Below are 20,449 nucleotides of genomic sequence, written 5' to 3'. Positions count from 1 at the left end.
GTGCAATATTATGTTGAAAATATTGCAGTTAGATCATTTACTATCAGATGAATTAAATGTAAAGTTTTTGTCTTGAGTGTCACAGTGGAACAGTGGCTGGAGCCTCTCGGCAAGAGGGTCACAAGCTCAACTTCTGGCCTAGGGCTTTGCTGAGTGGAGTTTGCACATTCTCCCTGTGCAAGGGTGGGTTTCTCTGGGTCTCGGTGTCCATAGGTGTAAGACGGTGTGAACGGTGTGTTTTCTTTTGTCTCTGTGATGGACTTGCGACCTGTCCAGTGTGCACTGAGTAAAGTAAGAAAATGGATGAATGGACATTTTGTCTTGTATCTGGGCTGAATCTGTCAAAAGGATTACCTTTGTAACAGCTTTTTGCCCAGTTTGTGCTATTTAGGGTGCACTACAGGCAACAGACAAGCCAGTGAGGTGATACTTTGTTTTTGATGAGGTGATACTTTGTCTTTGACAAAGTCTTACTACTAAATTATTTTGTCTTTTTTTAATGGTTTATCGACCAAATTGTACTCATTGCAATATAATCAAGACTGATTTTTTTTTTTTAATCATGAAGTAGGAAACAAAATATGCATACTTTTTTCATAACACTGGTTAATGTGTCCTTAAAGTAAATTTGTAAGCCAAATTTGTAAATGGCTGCCAACTACTACGTGCATTCATTTAACTACAGTAACAGACTGAAAATAGGTCAACAATCATTACGTCCATGGAATAACCATTTAGGTTCAAGAAGTCTGACAATTTTTGGTGTTGGTAATTATTTATGCTCAGGTTTGTTGAGTGAAGTATGCAGATAAAAGGTAGGTTAGACTGAAATGGTGAACTTACTGATCTAGAAAAGCAGAAGTTGCATGTGTTTAAATAACATCTCTGCCTTTATGATGCTCCACTGCCCTGCTTGTCTCTCGATATTTAGTTTGGACAGTTGTCTCACTAGTTCTTACTTTTTTCTTTCACATTTTGCAGCATATATTCCAACCTATAAGTCCTCTCTGAGCTTCTTCTTTTTCTTTTTTTTTTTTCAAAAAGATCAAGCTAGATTCATTCAACCTTTATTTATACAGGTTAGTCTCATTGAGATTCATTAATCAGGTACTCAATCAGGTTCATTGAGATTAGTCAGGTACCGGTACTCAAGTTTCCACATAGTTTTCCACAGATGCAGGAACCGCGTTTTGTGGATACACAAACATTTTTTTTATCTTTTCAGATTTGCATCCATGCATAAATAGTGTGTTTGGAAAAGCTGCTCCACATCTCTTTTTTTTTTTACAGTTCCTGGTGTATTTTTGTTTCTAGGTGTCTAGGTTTATTTTCTGCTTTTGTATGGTTGAAAACATTTCTAAAAATGGTGTCATTCAGCATTCCCGTGTAGACGAGCCTCAGCTGAATGCTTTGTTTACATTGAGTGCGTACCTGCATTTCAGAATTACATGTCATTATGTCTGGAAACTGTTGGGAGTCCAGCTGGTTGAATCAGATGGCCGCTTGTCCTGAGACTTGTTCTTCTGAAGGTTTCTTCCTGTTAAAAGGGAGTTGTTCCTTTCTACTGTTGCCTTTGTGCTTGCTCAGGATGGGAGACTGTGACAAAGTGCTGGCTTCCTTGGATAGAGAACTTTACTAATTGACTTTTGTATGTATGTGAATATTTTTGTACAACTTCTGTTGTGATTTCAAGTTCAAGTCAATTTTATTGTCATTCACATCACATCTCCAGGACATCCTTGTAAAAGAGACTGATGATCTCAATGGATTTCTTCCTGGTAAAATAAAGGTATTAAAAAAGGTGTACATGAGGTGGAGCAAAATTATGTAGGATCCCAATTTGGTGCTATATCGGAGTCCGAGAGTCAGAGGTTCTTTATTTGTCATTGTGTACACAGGGTCCCAGTTACGTCGAACAATAAAATGTAAAAGAAAAACAGTAATAAGATCTAAGATATGAACTAAGACAAAGGTTAACTAAAAATACGTTAAGCACTAATAGCATTAAAAACAATACACCCAACAGCAGAATGAACAAGAGTCTGTGTGTAAATAAATTGAATTGAATTGAGTAAACTCATTCAAACTGTACCATTTTATATACAAACCAGATTCCAAAAAAGTTGGGACACTAAACAAATTGTGAATAAAAACTGAATGCAATGATGTGGAGGTGCCAACATCTAATATTTTATTCAGAATAGAACACAAATCACAGATCAAAAGTTTAAACTGAGAGAATGTATCATTTTAAGGGAAAAATCTGTTGTTTCCAAATTTCATGGCGTCAACAAATCCCCAAAAAAGTTGGGACAAGTCCATTTTTACCACTGTGTGGCATCCCCCCTTCTTCTTACAACACTCAACAGATGTCTGGGGACAGAGGAGACCAGTTTCTCAAGTTTAGAAATAGGAATGCTCTCCCATTCATGTCTAATACAGGCCTCTAACTGTTCAATCGTCTTGGGCCTTCTTTGTCGCACCTTCCTCTTTATGATGCGCCAAATGTTCTCTATATGTGAAAGATCTGGACTGCAGGCTGGCCATTTCAGTACCCGGATCCTTCTCCTACGTAGCCATGATGTTGTGATTGCTGCAGAATGTGGTCTGGCATTATCGTGTTGAAAAATGCAGGGTCTTCCCTGAAAGAGATGACGTCTAGATGGGAGCATATGTTGTTCTAGAACCTGAACATAGATCTCTGCATTAATGGTGCCTTTCCAGACATGCAAGCTGCCCATGCCACAAGCGCTCATGCAACCCCATACCATCAGTGATGCAGGCTTCTGAACGGAGCGTTGATAACAACTTGGGCTATCCTTGTCCTCTCTGGTCCAGATGACATGGCATCCCAGTGTTCCATAAAGAACTTCAAATTGTGACTCATCTGACCACAGAACAGTCTTCCATTTTGCCACACTCCATTTTAAATGACCCCTGGCCCAGTGCAGACGTCTGAGCTTGTGGGGCTTGCTTAGAAATGGCTTCCTCTTTGCACTGTAGAGTTTCAGCTGGCAACGGCGGATGGCACGGTGGATTGTGTTCACTGACAATGCTTTCTGGAAGTATTCCTGAGCCCATTCTGTTATTTCCTTGACAGTGGCATTCCTGTTTAAGGAGCAGTGACGTTTAAGGGCCCGGAGATCACGAGCATCCAGTAGAGTTTTACGGCCTTGACCCTTCCTACAGCGATTGTTCCAGATTCTCTGAATCTTTTGATGATGTTATGCACAGGTGATGATAACTTAAAAGTCTTTGCTATTTTACGCTGGGTAACACCATTCTGGTATTGCTGCACTATCTTTCTGCGCAACAATGGTGGAATTGGTGATCCTCTTACCATCTTGGCTTCTGAGAGACACTGACACTCTGAGAAGCTCTTTTTATGCCCAATCATGTTGTCAATTGACTTAATTAGTGTTAATTGGTCTTCCAGCTGTTTGTTATATGCTCAATTTTCTTTTTCCAGCCACTTATTGCTACTTGTCCCAACTTTTTGGGGATTTGTTGACACTTTGAAATTTTGAATCAACATATTTTTCCTTTAAAATGTTACATTTACTCAGATTAAACTTTTGATCTGTCATCTATGTTATATTACGAATAAAATATTGACTTTTGCCGTCTCCACATCATAGCATTCAGTTTTTATTCACAATTTGTTTAGTGTCCCAACTTTTTTGGAATCCGGTTTGTAGTTCAGCATGTTCATTTTTAATTTTTAATGTTAGATTTTATGTTTCCTGTTTAAATCTGTGATTTTATGTGTGGGTTCTTTGCTGGTTCCAACTTCTAAAAAACCAAAATAAATTTAGATAAAAATAAGTTTTTATTAACGATTTACTAGGAGTCTAGCAGGAAATGAGGCGGATCACACCCTGATCTGTTCAGGCTGTCAAAATACGTACCAGTAAAAAAAATTAAAATAAAATAACAAAACAGAAAAAACGCGTAGAAGCGAGAAGCCGCACTTTACGAGGAGCACGTGAACGCAGCATCACTCTGCTTCGCTCGTTCAGTTTCTGGTTCCTCGGGTGACTCTGAATGTCCAGCTCCTCTCCGTCGTCTTCTGTGGACGCATTAAAAAAAAAGCTTCGGTGCGGAAACGGTGGAGTCTGTCGGCGAGTTGAAGTCCGGCTCGTGTGATTCAAACGATGCCGATGAAGTTGGAAAGTGATGAGCGAGGATGCTGAAAGTGGGAAGCCCGCTTTGTTCGGAGGAGCGCATGGTTTCTGTGCCTCCCTCATCCCGCAGCTCCTTCCCTGCTGCTTTGTCTTCTCCTGGCCGGCTGGTACCGACCGGTAGGTGCGAGTTTTCTGGGAAACCACGGGATTTTTATTCATTTATTTGAGCTCTTTCTTTGTTCTTTGCGTTGTATTTACTGTTGGTGGACTGCCCTTTGTTCCTGTGAACATGCATGACAGCCTGTGAGTCCTGTCCATGGTGGGACTGTCTGAGGATTCCTGTTTTTGTCTTTTAAATTCCACATTGTGAGACATTTCTCTTCCTAGTTATTTTATATGGGATTTTGTGTGTGTGTGTGGAAGGGTTTGATTCTTTGTTAATCATTCCCATGTTGAAGCTGCTACACTGCAGTTTTCCAGCCTTTTGCCCATCACTGTGTCAGTGTCAGCAGCCCCTAAATAATTGATTGGACCCTCACCCCCAGTGGCTCTCACCTCATGCTTTTAATAGACTGCCAGGGCACCTTGCATCTTTGTCAGAGGTCCTGAGTTTAATGAGGCTTCAATTTTTTTTTATAACCTACATCCATAGCTTTTTTTTTTTTCAGAAGTGTTCAGTAAAATAAATGTGAGATTGTAAAATCATCAGTGCTTAGAAATTGGACATGTGAAATATTAACACAGCTTGTTCATTCTGGCATTGAAGTCTTTGTTGCTGTACATTTTGCACTACCTTATGAAATATGATATTTTCATACCCAGAGTTAAGTATTACCTTCTCAGTTCCTTTGTTCCCTCCACCCTGCTGCTCTGGCTGCTGGCAGACCCTATTTTTGCTTACACTTGTTCTGTTGAGCATTAAAATTCATTTGAAGAAGAAAAACAAAGAGCATGTATGCAGTGTAAAGCTGTATAAGATCATGAATATAAGCTGCCAAATCACCTAATTATAACAGCTTTTAGATAAACTTCAGTGTTTTCGTTTTAGGTTTTAGTTATTGTAAGCACCTTTTTATGTGTTGTACCTGTCGGACTCTTCACCTGAACACGCGCTGAACCAGCTGCAGAGGTGTGTGTGTTTGTTTGTGACCTTCAAGGACACAGCCTGAGTCTACCAACTGTGACCATCTTGTTTTTTAAAATTATATATTAAATGCAGTCCTTATGAGGAGAATTAGCAACATCTGCTTCATTTTCCTGTTCATTTTTTAAATGCACATTTTTTCTTTTGTACAGTTTTGTGTTCATGTTTTGTGCACAAGATTGTATCTTTTGTTGCCAGACTAATGAGACGCAGTTGAACCAAAATGAGCTGGTGACCTTGACGGGGTGTATTGAAGGTGTACTGTCACCACACTCTTTGTTTTTAACATCAATTTACTGATCTTGCTCCATCGTGGTCTGCCTGTAGCCCCCCACCACCCACACAGTTAACCAATTAGCTAGCCGCTCATTCAGTCTGTTAGCCAGCCGGTAAAACAGTCCTCTCAGCAGCAGCCGGGACGTCCAGTACTTTGAGATGTCAGCCAAAATTCAGAGAGGATTTTTTTTTATTTACCTTTTGAAGCTCTGCCAAGTCATCCATATTGTATTCCTTGAGCTCGGTGCAAGGAAGCGGCAGCTGAAGTTTGCAGTTTTTGGATTAGTCATTGATGTTTTGTCAGTTCAAAAACTGATTTGCAGGTTTTATTATTATTATAATTGTTGTTGATGTTGTACCACCACATAAGACGGTGCATTGTGTGTATTTTTGTTTGTAGAGTTAAAGTCCTCTTTTGTGTAGATTGTCATAATATTTCATATCTACTCCTCCCACGAGACCCGAGCGTTCTTCATTACGGAGGCCTGGATGTTTTTCGGCTGTTAAAGCTCTACGCTATCAATCAGATTCTCAGCTACGCTGTTACAGAACATACGAACGGGCCACAGTTATTAAAACAATTGAAGGAACATCATTTTTCACAGCAACATAAATACATTACCAGTTTGGTATCAATTCATGCCAGATCTTAAGCTTGCCAACTGTTTAAAAACTCGAAGATGCATCATTGGTATTGGAAACAAATTATGGTCATATGGTTCAGTTCAATTAATCAGGTGAAATAGCTGCTCAGTCATTTAGTGTATCTTTAGAAAACGCCTCAGTAACAGATCATGAGCTCATTCTGAGAGCTTTTTTCAAGTTCAATAACCAAATTGTTACATTTCTTTTCTTTTTAAATGTAAAGATTTCCACTTTGCTTTAGCTTGTTGTATGAGTAATGGCAAATGTCCCATTTTTAGACTGATTGTTGGACACACAGACATTTGGGAATCGCTCAAAGTAAAAATGGAGCTGTTGTGATGGTAACAAAATCAAATTTATCTGACTATATCATTTGTTATCATGCCTGTGGGCAACATACTGAATCCCACATTTCCCTGGTGTGCTCATTAGTATACTGTAAAAATGCTCTAAATGTAAGACACTTTCAAAATGTGCAAAAATTAATATACATGTGATTTCACTATAGTTACTCTGTGTTCTGCTGTGCAGTGTTTTATAACACCAGTTTCACAATAAGTTTGTACCTTAAAGATGGATCATACTGTCCATTTGATGAACTGCAAGATGAGGAAGATTAATTTTAGAATAAATTTGCCACTTGTCTGAGCTCAGTTTGTTGTGTATGAAAGTAGGAGCTGAACACTGAAAGCTCTCACGGACATTGTAACAGTATCAAACCTGCTTTATGAGTTATTGAGTGCAAGTTGTGTGTAGGATCTTAAAAGACGCATGCTTTGTGCAAATGCGCTTCTTAAAATATGCTCTACAAAATAGAGCTCTAAAGACGGGCTGAGGAGAGAGGTTATATTTTGATCTAAGCAGGACAGGAACATTCCTTTAAAACCTCAGGAAGTCCTCTCTCTCTTTGATAAATCAGAGGGGACAAACATAAATCTGACCATGAGAATAGTTAGTTTTACTCCATTCATTTTAAATAGCGTACTATTTTTTATTTTTATTTATTACTTTTGAGTTCATCTGTCCGTGTCTGTCTCTCAACAAGTGAGCTGTGCGGTTTGTCTGGGTTGGACTGCGACCATCAGCGGGTCAGAACCATGAGCCTGTATGGGTCCGGCGTCAGCGGGGCTGCAGGTGGTGGAACCAGAGAAAGAGGAGGAGCAGAACATTATCGGGAACAGCGGCGGCGCTCCAGCGACCGTTCGCGTGAATCCTCCCACGAGAGAGAAGGCCAGCTGACGCCCTGCATCAGGAATCTTACTTCTCCAACTCGACAACACGGTACGGAGACAACGTGGAACGAACTGTGATCGTAGACGCACCTTAACACCCTCCAAAATCCTGATTTCGATGCGTTTGACGTTGTTTTTGCGTGGCGTCTTCTCACCTGCAGATCGAGAACGCGGCGATGGAGGCTCATCCTCCAGATCCTCAAGTCCACGCCCTCCAAGGGCTTCTCATTCCTATTCATACATGGGAGGGGCTCTGGCTGGGGGACACATACCACGGTCCCTAGGTCCTCCTGGAAAGGAGCGCCACGCTGTGGGTCAGGGACCCTGCGATATGATCTACGTGTACGACTTGAGCAGCAAAGAGCATCGATCTGGGCTGCGACTGGGAGAACGAGTCACGCTCATTGTGGACAACACGAGATTTGTGGTGGATCCTGCCATCTTCACAGCTCATCCCAACACCATGCTGGGCCGGTAATGATGCCAAGTTATGGTTGATACTTGGTGTAAAGGTCATTTTATTTAACCTAATCCTCAGGCTGTTCACTAATGAACAGATATAAAAAAAACACACAAGAACACGCATTAGAGAAATAATACTTAACAAGTCAGTTTACATTTAACATTTAACTTCTTAAACCTGTTCTTCATTAGTTCATCAGGACCTGGACTAAAACAGTGACATTAATAATGCTCAGTCGTAATATACATCATCGGACTTTAAACAGCAAAGAAAATCTATCACTTGTGTTTTATAAACTTTTTTATAAAAAATAACTTTTCTTCATCTTTTGTTTTATTAATGGTGTAATTTCTAGAAACCATACGCTTTTGTTGTTTACATATTGTTGACTTTATCTTTTTTTTTTTTTTCCCCGAGTAACTCCAGTAGATTTTCTGTTGAATTTAAACTTTTGGTTTCTACTTCTGTTGCTGTCGGTACTTCCAACAAGTGTCTGAGTCACGTTGTTGTTTTTATTGTCCAGCTCCCAAAGGAAAGAACGTGGACAATAATGTTGAGTTTGAGTGTGTCTGTTCGCAAAATATGTCATTTACTTCTTGCCAAATTTTAATGGAACATGCAGAAAGTAATCAGTGGATTTATATTTGGAAGAGATTAACTTTTGGATTTGACCCAGTTCAAGATGGCTGACATGGTGAAGTGGACCTAAAAACACAAAAATGGCTGAAACAGTCAATTTGACAGATTCTGACCTAAGATTTGGGGTGGTAGTAGCTAAGAATAATCTACAACTTCGAATCTGAGCCCTAAGAGATTGCACATCGTCTTTATTTTTTTTTTAATTTGTCATTAATTATTAGAATAATCTTTGTCTGTCTGTTAAAGTATCCCTTAAACAATCTGTATCAGTTATCGGCCAAATAAGTTTTAACATATCGGATATCAGCCAGAAATCCAATATCGTGCAGCCCTAACTTAAACCACTGAATTGATTTATTGCAACTTTCAGGAAATAATTTATAGCTGTATTACTTCAACTGATTAACTATTGGAGTCAACCCAGTTCATGATGGCCGCCATCAACTGACCGTAGAAACACAAAAGTGGCTAATTTAGTTACGGTAGTTTTACAGATATTGAGCTAAAGTTTGACGTGGTTGTAACTGAGAGTCATTCCCAACGTGTACTCCGAGAACAACATGTCGCATGAAATTACGCGTAATGTTCATAGATTGACAAAAAAAAAAAAAGCCGTAATTATGTTGTTTCCTAACATAAAATGAGATTAATTTAAATCTCTAGCAAGAAACGTGGCAAATTTTATGGATTCCTTAAAGGTAGGCTAAGCCTTTATATCAGTGGTTCTCAAACTGGGGTCCCAAGACCCCAGTGGTCTGCGAGCCAGTGCTTGGGGGTCCGCAATTTTTATTTTATTTGTATATTTTTACAATTTATTTTCAATTCAGTTTATTTATATAGTGCCAAGTCACAACAGAAGTCAACTCAGGGCACTGGACAAACATATATATATATATATATATATATATATATATAAAACATAAGTTAATAACATTATTTATCTACAAGCACACAGATATTTAACAGCAGAAAATCACATCTTCTTAATTCTAAATTTTCTGGGGGAAGACCCCCCCCCCCCACCCCTGCCCATTATTTGCATTCCAGCATGAATTGGTTTACAAATGAAGCCCTGTTACTTGGTTCGACTACTGCTGTTCAGTTTTCTGTTATAATTTGAAGAAGTGTCGATGCATTTATTATGTTCATTGTGTGAATAGGTAAAGTTTAAAAGTGGCTTTTGAAACTGTTAATTTCCTCAAAACTAATCTTTGGAAATTGAAATTAAAAATGTGTTGATTAAGTGGGTCTTGAATGAAAAATACTAGGGGTGCACCGATCGCAGATTTCTGTCCGATTTCTAAAAAGCCTGAGCTGCCGATTCCGATTTTGGCCGATACCGATGTAGTTTTATAAGCGACACTGTCGAGTGTTATAAGGTCACAATGCACCTTCAATTTTCCAATCTTATTTAATTGAAAACACACCCTTGAACGAGATCCTAGAAACAAGGCAAACTTCTTTTAACTGGCCATGAGGTGGTGCTCTGAAATATAAATGAAGTTCAGACAATTGTTGTTAAAACAAAACAAAAAAAATCTGTAAAATCAGTTTCTCGTGCAAGTATCGTCCGATTTCCAATTTTCCAAAATTAATCGTAAAAAATCCTCCATGTTTAAAAGTATAAAAATTGTACCAGCACTATTAAAGAACAGGTCTTAAGTATTGATGTTACACAAATATTTTCATTGCATTAAAGAGACACATTGAAGAAACCTATTTAATAAACATGAGGGGGCCCCTGAACCCCAAAAAGTTAGAGAACCTCTGCTTTATATCATAAACTATGCTCCACAAATTTAATTTCTTGAGTTGTGGTGACTTTAATCAAGTCAGTGGTTTAGATTTTATTTGTTTTGATCTGGTAAGATCTGGAAACGTACTACTGTGTTTAATTATTACAAAGAGACGTTGATGATCATTTAAAATGTTTTCAATGGGTCTTGGCAGCTTTAAAGTTTTTCCATAACAGAAAAACATCAAATCAGATATCAGCTCAGTTTGTTTTTTGTCATTGTTGTAACTGCAGCGTTTTTGAACACGTTCTTCGCCTGCAGGATGTTTAGTACCGGGCGGGACAACAATTTCACTCGACCCAATGAGAAAGGAGAGTTTGAGGTGGCAGATGGTATCAGCTCCACCGTCTTCAGAGCCATCCTGGTGAGAACTTTTGTACAGATTGTCGTTCTTTCTCATTTTCTCTTTTCTTGCCCTCTCCTTCCTCCTCTTCTGCTGACCACTGATCCCATTCTGTCATGCTGTCGGTGTCATTCTCCTGAATCCTCTGATCACATCCTCCTTCCTGCCCCCTTTAGCCTTCATCTCTCTTCTTCCTCTCATTTCACTGAACATTTTCTATTCTTTTGGTTTTCTTCCCGTTTTAGTAAAGGGTTTCAGTTCATCCTGTAAAAAAAAAAGACTGCCGTCTTATTCGCGTTTATTCTTTTTTCACTCATTTTTAAACCTTATTATTGTTTACGTTCCACATTTCAGCATCACTTCTTCTTCTGATAGGATTTTTTTCTTCCAGCCAGTAAAAAAAAACACATTTTGTCAAAGTTGTCCGGAGCCAATTTGGACTTTATGTATCGTGTAAACATTTTTTTTAGATCTGGACTATAACTCGCAGATACACATTTAGAATCTTGTCCAATTAACATATGTCTCTTTATTTTTCCTAATTTCTTATACTTTATCATTATAATTCAAATTTTTCTATATGTCAGCTTGGGAATTGATTGTTTCTATCAATAATGTTCCTTTCCCGGAGCCTAATTGAAATTGATTTTAACGTAATTATTTAGATTCTTATTCAAAATCTGCATTTCCAAAGTCGCCGTACAATCTTCAGAACCAGCTGCTGTTGTAACCTCTAACCACAACATCAGCTTTTTTATTTTAAGAAACTGCTCAGTGAGGCAAACATGATCGTATATCTGAGAATATGTGCAGTCTCCATCAACTGTCCACTGCCCAGAAGTTACTCTAATTATTTTTGTAAACTAGGACTGTTCAGACATCTTTTTTTTATGGTGCGTCTTCTTTTGAACACAAACAATTATTTAATTGAACATTTTTTTGGAACCATCAAATCTAAATTGTGTACAGGTATACCCTGCTTGTGAACTTTGAGCAATAAAGAAGATCTTATGAAATATTCCCATTATTTGTGGAAAAGGTTGTTTTTTTTTAGCTACATTTCCTTTTCCTCGGTGCTCAGAAACTGAAAACAAATCATTATAAAACATTATAAGAGGAAGTGAAATATTAAAGCTGCTCATTGCAAAATCATGAGCAGCGTTTAAAAGAAACTAATCATAAGAAACAAAAATCACATTACGATATTTTTCGGTCTATAAGGCGCAATAACAATGAGCGGGTCTGTTTTCATACATAAGGTGCATCGGATAATAAGGCGCATTAAGCGAAACAAAACTGTCAGATTAGTCAAACTTTATTCATCTCATTTGCAATAACTCTCAACATTGTTCAGTTGTAACATAAAATTGGTTCGAGGTCAGTAAGTACAACCAGAATTAATACACAAAGCGCACCAGATTATAAGGCTCACTGTCGATTTTTGAGAAAATTAAAGGATTTTAAGTGCGTCTTATAGTCTGAAAAATACGGTATTTTTTTAAATTTTTTATACAGATGGTTTATGTGTCCTGTAATTTAAAATGTGTCAATGGTTGCAAACTATCACGTATGTTTGTTTACCTACAGAAAAAGCTGAAATGACTGAAAATGTGTCAAAAATGATGACTTTCATTAGAGAGGCACTTTTAATTTAGAAGTCAGACAATTGTGATGTATTATTATGTTTTTACACTCAGATTTGTTGAGTAAAGTATGCAGATATATGTGCTGTGTTTACATTGAATGCGTACCCGCATTTCAGATTTGCACATCAATATATCTGGAAAATTACTGGCATAAACTCTTTCAAACTACACTGTCTGATATAGTTAAGGATAACCTTTTCTATGTTTGACTTAATAGTTTGTAATGAGTACCTTTTTAATATACCAGAATTTTTTTTTTTAAGTCCTTTTGGTCAGTTTTTGTGTACTTGTATCTCCCAGCAATACAAAATATAGTGTTTGCTAGTTTGTGAGCGTCTGTGGTGGTAGATCAGTAGATAAGTGTGTATATAAGGAAACTCCAAGGAGAGATGAAAGTGAGCGAAGCAGGAAGACCGAGCAGGAGGTGAACGGTGCAGAAGCGTCGTGTCCTGCTCGCCCCGAGCGTCTCCCAGGAAGTCGTCTCTCTCAGAGGCTGTGCAGAAACTGGAGCAAGGAGGGACGTGACGTCAGCAGCGACTGCTTTCGTCTTTTCTTTCCCTCTTTACTCCTCCCCCGTCGGTGAAAGTGCTGCCTTTTTTTTTTTTTTAAACCTTTTTATCCGTCACTCTCCATCCCTCTCTTTCTCTGTGAGGGAGGCAGCTTTAATAATGGCGTCCTGTTTTTCCTCCCCTGCTCGTGCGCGCACATGAACGCCCTCCTCCCTGCCTGTTTATTCATCTCTCTCTCTCTCTCTCTCTCTCTCTGTGTGTGTGTGTGCATGGGCTGGTGAAAATGGCAGGATTACTACAGGTCGGGGATAATCCGCTGCCCTGACGGTGTTTCCATCCCCGAGCTGAGGGAGGCATGCGACTACCTCTGCATCTCCTTCAGCTACAGCACCATCAAGTGCAGAGATCTCAGTGAGTACACAAACTCTGCTCGTTGTTCATGCGTTGTCTCAACTCGGTGGCGCTGCAGACTTGTTTCTGTTCATGCACAGAGTTTGGTGAGTATGAACTACAGACCAGTTTGCTGTTTTGGTACTGTATGAATAAATGATGCAGCAGGCTCACAGGGAAATCTCAACAAAGCTCAGCTTGTGCTTTAATGCTGTCTGCATGTGTGTGTGTTTGATGTAACCACGACGTGTTGTCAGTGTGTCACGTATGTGCATTTGTGATATTTTATTGCACTTGTCCGTGTTGATGCCTCTTGTTTTTGTGTGTGAGCGTGTGGGAGGAGCAGCTTCAGCTCACAGCTCAGCTCTAAGTAGGTCATGATTAGCTTTGCGATTTACCGCTTGTTACGTGGGCCCATAACTAACCAGAGCAAACAGCTTTGATTTAGCCACAACCGGATGTGAAGCTCCATGTTTTTTCTTGGTTTTGTTTCAGTTTTGGGTAATCCCACATCGAGGCTCCTCTGAAATACAAGCTTTTACTTGTTTATTTAGCAATGGAATATGTTCAGGTGTACAAGCAAATTCAGTTTTTTATTTTTAAATGATTTTAGTTATAACTGATGCAGTGAGCAGAAACAGAACTGCCCAAAAAAGTTCCCAGAGTTTACAGGCCTTCTCTGAAGAAAACGTTCTAAAAGAGCCGTTTGAGTATGAAGCACAGCGATTGTGTGAATCGAGCTCGTTAAATGTTTTGTAGAGCGTCATAAAAAGACAACAGAGCTGGCTGCAGCCAGACTGTTAGTTTCTAAAACCTCCTAAAAAGTCTTTAAAACAGCTGCCATTTTGTTGTCTGAACATTAGAGTCCGGTTCCTCGCAGTCTGGAAACGTCTGAAGTTTGTGTTAAGTGTTGTTAGCTCTGGATAAGGATATTGTGTTCTTCCACTCTAAAGTGTTTTAATAAATCTATTTGTTTTGTTCCTGTTTGTGTGTGTTTTTTTTAGTTGATGCAACTAATTGCAGTGGGAACAAATGTTGCCTGTGTGAGAGGTTGCTGTGAACAAAGATTTAATTCAAACTGGGTCCTCTGCTTGTGACGCAGCGCAGGCTCACTCCTCGAGTCCGGTTCATTTTAGGCTCAAATGACTCAAAATTCAAACTAAAGTAAAGAAATAAGCTGTAAATGAATAAAAAACAGTTCAAGTGTAAAGAAAAGTTTTATAGTCTTTTTAAAAACCTGGAGAACAACTGAACAAGGAGACTAAAACGTACAAGTCTTCTGATTTCTTGATATGAAAAAATAAGAAGACTCATGATTATTGCACATTATTGTTGTACATGACCTTTATTCTGTAAACTTCTCTTAAAGTTATTTAAGTATTTGTATTCATTTTATGTTTTGAATCGTCCTTGCTGACACGTCACACATTAAAAAAAAGTGTTCATAAACAAACTTGTTAATTACCAAGGCACTTTTTTTTAAATTCAGCTTTATTTATACAGGTTAATCCCATTGAGCCTCGGGGACTTATTTAAAAGAGAGACTGAATTTTAACAAAACAACAGCGGACAACAAGGCCAACAATAGACAATCATAAAGGATGCGTACAAATTTAAATTATTATTTTAACAAGTGAAAATATAATGGTAAGGGAAAGTAGCGAAAAAACAGCTTAATGGTATAATATCTATAATATATATACTATCTAGATTGTATAAATCGTCTACAGGTAAAAACACCACGGCAGATTTCTGGATGCTTTCAACAAATAGTCACGAACATTCACTTTGGTACAGACATTTAGAAACAAACATCATTTAATCTTTTAAATGCTTAAACTATGACCTGAAGTGATTTCCTTCAATAAACAGAAATAAACGCTTTTAAAACATTTTATTTGCGGCTGCTGTTGTACTAAATAAGAATATTTATGAATGCATTAAGTCATTGCCAAGTCTTATAGAATTTTATTAGTTTATTTATTGTACAAAAATAAATCTGTTTAAATAAAAAAAAAAAATAATCAAAGATGTCTTCTGTAAGTATCTAATATTAGACGCTCTAATATTAAACATAAATGTGAACACGAAGGGCTGACTGAAATTGGAGCCTGGTGTCTTTTCGGAGTAGTTTTGTGTTTTTGTTGCACGTTTTAACAGTAAACTAAGTGTCTCCATCTTTGTGTCCGTTTCAGGCGCCCTGATGCACGAGCTGTCCAACGACGGAGCGCGGCGTCAGTTCGAGTGTTACCTGGAGGAGATGGTGCTGCCGCTGATGGTGGCCAGCGCTCAGAGCGGCGAGAGGGAGTGTCACGTGGTGGTTCTGACTGACGACGACGTGGTGGACTGGGACGAAGAGTACCCGCCGCAGATGGGCGAGGAGTACTCGCAGAGTAAGAGAGACTCATTGGGGGTTACATTCCAGACCCCCCCCACACACACACACACACACTCACACAATAAGTACAAATCGGCGAAGTAGGGGTGTTATATTTATATTTTAAGGTTTTATAAACCCTTCCTACACTCTTGCAATGTTCTAAACTCTTAAATGTACGTCATTTTAACAATATACGTATATGTACTGTACAGTACTGCAAAATTTTACTCACCAGCTCTGCAGAAACATTGGCTCGGTTCTGGTCCGGCAGACCTACCCTGCTGGTTCTGGTCAGCTCTCTGCAGCCCTTGAGCGCCAAAATACTTTTGGAGGGAGCCGGACCTTCAGATGGCCGGTGTGGTCCTGATGGAGCCCAAATCCGAAAAAAATCCCGGTGGTCTCCGGAGCGGATGCCAGACCACCAGGCAGCGCCTCCCCGCTCTGAAGGCCTGGTGGGCTGGCGGATGGCACTCAGATTTACAGATAAGTCTGGAGGTCCGGTTCTGGTCTGGTTCTGGTCAGTTCCATGCGTCTCTGCATCCGCTAGGCACCGAAGTCATTATGTATAAGGACCAAACTTTTTCAGATGGGATCAAAACTTTCCCTCTATTTCAGCAGAAGACAACAGGGCTTCTGGGTGGAGCACTGTTGGCTTCTGGGAAATGTAGTCATTTTGAGTGGTGATACAGTGTAGGCTAATTGAGAGAAAACTACAAAATGGCGGCGCCTGTCCAAAGTATTTTTTCGTTAACTTTTTATAGTACGGTATCCCGTACTGAGTAATATTAAAGTTGACAATCGTTTGTCGTGTACAATTTTTTTCTTGTGTACAATCTTACTTTGAAAAACCGCAAAAGAGCGAGTCCACGAACGTCGAACCGCGAAGTAGCGAGAGACTACTGTAGACGCAGTAATTCATGTTCCCTGCACACGTTGGGATGTATCAAAACAAATGTGTCAAAGTGTGTTAATGTACTCAACCCTTGGATCTGCTGTGAGAATATTTATCTTTATACCAACCTTCAGTATGAAAGCTGCACAGTCTCATACACGAGCTGAAGATCAGCTGGAGGTCCAGCTCCAACTACCAGAAGTGTTCCTGATGCACCATGAACTGCAGCAGCTGCTTGTTTTACACTTTTTGACAAAAGTAGTTCAGACACTTGGTACATTTGAAATGAGATTATCTTCTGATAAACTTTCTTTTAAGATCTTGTTTCTTTCTATGCTGTTGTAAGAAAAATAATATGAAAAGGCACAGATAAGTCTGACACAATTCAGTAACTTAGATAAGTTTTGTTTTATTGCTGATATTTGATATAATTCTATATGTGTATGATCAAGTCTTCTCATCTCTGAGCCTTCGTATTAATAAACAATCAACATAATTAGCTGCTTTTTTAGAGATAAGTTACAAATGAAACATTGTAGGTCCATCCATCCATTATCTTTACCCGTTTATTCCATTTTGGGTCACGGGGGTCGCTGGTGCCCATGTCCAGCAATCACTGTGCGAGGGGCGGGGTACACCCTGGACGGGTCGCAAGTCCATCACAAGGACACATAGAGACAAATGAGACAAACAACCATTCACTTTCTCACTCACACCTAGGGACAATTTAGAGTTAAACATTGTAGGTTTCTCTTTTAAATTATAGAGAAGTGACAAGTGGAGTTCAGTTATAAAAATTACAATTTGTCCTTTTCTCTACAGTCATCTACAGCACCAAACTCTACCGCTTCTTCAAGTACATCGAGAACAGGGACGTGGCTAAATCGGTGCTGAAAGACCGAGGACTGAAAAAGATCCGACTAGGAATAGAAGGTACTGGGAAGTAGTACTAAAGTATTTACATTTTGGGTTGATTTTTGTAGATTTCAAATGTTCAGTTTCCCTAAAACTGAGTACAGAGCAACTTGTCAGTTAGTAGGTTGTTCGCACAGCTCAGGTGAGCTCACATTTGTTGTTGTGCCTTGACAATCTATAAACAATATGAATAGATAATGTGGGAGGCCATTTTAAAACTTCAGCTGACCAGATTCTCCTGAATACTAAAGGTAGAGTCTTACTGGGCTGTGACTGGTGGACACTCCAAACTACAGTTGTTGTCTCACTCAGTTCTGAGTGTTTGTGACGAAGTGACCAGCAGGCCGTGCGGCCACGTGTTGGTGTCCACGTTTGAAACTCAAAGCCTTTTTATGTGCACAGATTGGAAAAATGTATCCTAGACCGGAGGTTCCTAAACTTTTCCATGCCGTGGCCCCACAAACAGCGTTAGCTTCTGGCTGAGGCCCCCCCTCGCAAACCCACAAACAGTGCTAAAAAATATGTAAAGAAGAAACATAAACTTTTAGAATGTTTTAACTTTTATTCACTATATATAATTAATTATTAAAGCTGCTGAGCATAAAAATGTTAACGAACATGTTTTAAACACCATTATATTCTCACTCAAGTGGCGCTGAAGTTTTGAAGGTTTTAAACACTCGTTTGCGAGGGTCTCCAGACGGACGACACATTTCAGGCAATCGTGCAATTTTGTCCTTGCTGTGCTTGAAGAGTAAAGCAGCTTGATGCATTTGACTGGCAGCCAGTCAGAAAGATGAGCATGGTGAACAATATTTAATTATCCATCCATCCGTTATCTTTTACCCGCTTCTTCCATTTTGGGTCACGAAGGTCGCCAATGCCCATGTCCAAGAATCACTGTGCGAGGGTCGGGGGACACCCTGGACAGGTCTCCAGTCCATCACAGGGACACATTCACTCTCTCACTCACAATTTAGAGTTACCAATCAGCCTAACATGCATGCTTTTGGTCTGTGGGAGGAAACCGGAGTGCCCGGAGAAAACCCACGCATGCACGGAGAGAACATGCAAACTCCACCCAGAAAGGCCCCTGGACCAGGATTTGAACCAGGGACCTGTTCGATGAGAGGTGGCAGCTCTACCAGTTGCGTCATGCTGCCCGTATTTAATTATATTATTATAAAATATATTTTAAAAATAATGATTGAAAAATAGATTTGATTTTATTACATTAATTTAAAAAAAAAAATTAAAACAAATATATATTTGCTTTTTAATCTTCTTCTCTCCAGCTCTCTGAGCCCCCACTTTAAAAGCACTGTCCTAGACCATGCACATTAGTTTGTTACCCACCTTGTACCACCTCTGGAGCCACCTCCACGTTTATGATTTAATCTACTCAAGATGAGCAGATTTGTACTGGACTTTTAATGATGTATTTATCATTGGTATGTTTTTATTATTATTTTTTTTTTATCTGACCATGTTTTCTGTTAGAGAAGAGCTCCTATGCAGAGATCAAATTACAGCTCCTGCACGCTCGAGACAGATTTGAGACGCCCAAGACAAAATTAAGTGGTTCATTTTTTTGGATTCTTTTAGAAGGAAATTAAGAATTCTCACAAATTTCAACACATTGTGGAGACACTGTCATAAAATGTCGCTCACCAACTGTAGAAGTGACAGCCCAGTGAGATACTGCCTTAAATATAGTACCTTAGCATCAACGTCTCTCTGATTCTGTAATCCCAGCATGGTAGTGGTATTGAAATGGGGCTACACTGGTTCTTGCTGGCCCATGTGAACAGGCTAGCATAAGCAGAGCAGCCGTTTGGTGTTTCTCTTCTCTTAGTTTGGTAAATCTAAAACTACAGCTAGTTAGCATAAAGACTGGACCTGTACGTCTAAGCTAGTCACAGTCAGCATCACTGCAGCCCACTTGAATTTTGCATGAAAGCAAATATGTTTATCTCCCAAGACTTTCAGCTGATTTTATAAATAAAAAACTCAATTTCTCACCAGGATACCCGACCTACAAGGAGAAGGTGAAGCGACGTCCCGGGGGTCGTCCGGAGGTCATCTACAATTACGTCCAGCGCCCCTTCATCCGTATGTCCTGGGAGAAGGAGGAGGGAAAGAGTCGCCACGTGGACTTCCAGTGCGTCAAGTCCAAGTCTACCACCAACCTGGCTGCCGCCGCCGCAGACATCCCCCAGGACCAGCTGGTGGTCATGCACCCCCTGGGGCCACAGGTGGACGAGCTGGACACTCTGCCCCAGCAGCCGTCCGTCGGGCAGGGGGCGGAGAACCACCCGAGCCCCCAGCTCGCGCAGAACCAGCAGGCTCAGGATAACTCGAGCCAAGCGGGGCAGAACCAACAGCACAGCAGCTACAGTCAGAACACGTACCACTACGATCCAGACCCCGACAATCCGTCCCCCTCTGCATGACCCCCCCCCCCCACCCCTAAAAACTGCTTCAGTTCTGTTGCTCCAGTTCCAAGACAACACGAGACGTGGAACCCTGGTTCCTCTCTAAATAAAGCACTCCTGGCTCTCAGTGTGAACACAGACCACTTCCTGAGACACAAACCACAACTTTTCCTCCTGCTGCACTGGCACGGCATCAAAAACAAAAACAAAACGCACATCAGCTGCTGCCCAGCTGTTTTCTGCATCTGACCAAAGGAGACTTTAGATGTTCTGTACAGGTGAAAATCCAGAGTACTGTTTTACATTTTACTGAAGCGCGTGTCGTACCTCTGTGGAAAATGTGAATTTTAGTGCCTCTTCATGGTTTAGTTGTTATACCTGATGATGAAATGTTTTCCCTAGATATTTAAACGTTTTTTTATAAAGTGTTGTTTTACATGTTGAGATTTTTGATTTTTTTTTTAAAGCTGTTCCACTGGGTTATTTATGTTTTTACAGCAGATTCATCTTCACTGCTGTGAGCACAGGATGTGAAAAGATGTTGAGCTTTTTTCTTTTTTTAAAGTAAAATCTATTCACACCTTTAACGAGTTGCTTCTTCATTTGAATAGTTTTCTAAA

General features: G+C 39.7%; 1 protein-coding gene across 1 annotated transcript; it reads left to right on the top strand.

Moving 5' to 3' along the window:
• Positions 1-4,061: 4,061 nt before the first annotated feature.
• LOC119415500 (BTB/POZ domain-containing protein 10) lies at positions 4,062-19,888 on the top strand. Its single transcript, XM_037682645.1, has 8 exons — positions 4,062-4,301; positions 7,235-7,470; positions 7,583-7,895; positions 10,581-10,683; positions 13,108-13,228; positions 15,403-15,600; positions 17,302-17,412; positions 19,420-19,888. Exons 1-8 carry the CDS (start codon positions 4,177-4,179, stop codon positions 19,845-19,847), a joined length of 1,635 nt encoding a protein of 544 aa, XP_037538573.1. The 5' UTR covers positions 4,062-4,176; the 3' UTR covers positions 19,848-19,888.
• The last annotated feature ends 561 nt before the right edge of the window (positions 19,889-20,449 follow it).

Source organism: Nematolebias whitei, chromosome 10 (genome assembly GCF_014905685.2).
Source record: "Nematolebias whitei isolate Nwh7 chromosome 10, NemWhi1, whole genome shotgun sequence".
Classification (NCBI taxonomy): Eukaryota; Metazoa; Chordata; class Actinopteri; order Cyprinodontiformes; family Rivulidae; genus Nematolebias; species Nematolebias whitei.
The sequence above is the reverse complement of the archived record's forward strand: the minus strand, read 5'-3'. Positions and strand labels throughout refer to the sequence as shown.

Bases quoted from the DNA above. Each gene is read 5' to 3' on its own strand.
- LOC119415500 (XM_037682645.1), top strand. From the start codon at position 4,177: ATGAGCGAGGATGCTGAAAGTGGGAAGCCCGCTTTGTTCGGAGGAGCG. The intron at 10,684-13,107 runs GTGAGAACTTTT...TGAAAATGGCAG, and splicing joins CCGTCTTCAGAGCCATCCTG to GATTACTACAGGTCGGGGAT. The intron at 15,601-17,301 runs GTAAGAGAGACT...TTTTCTCTACAG, and splicing joins GGGCGAGGAGTACTCGCAGA to TCATCTACAGCACCAAACTC.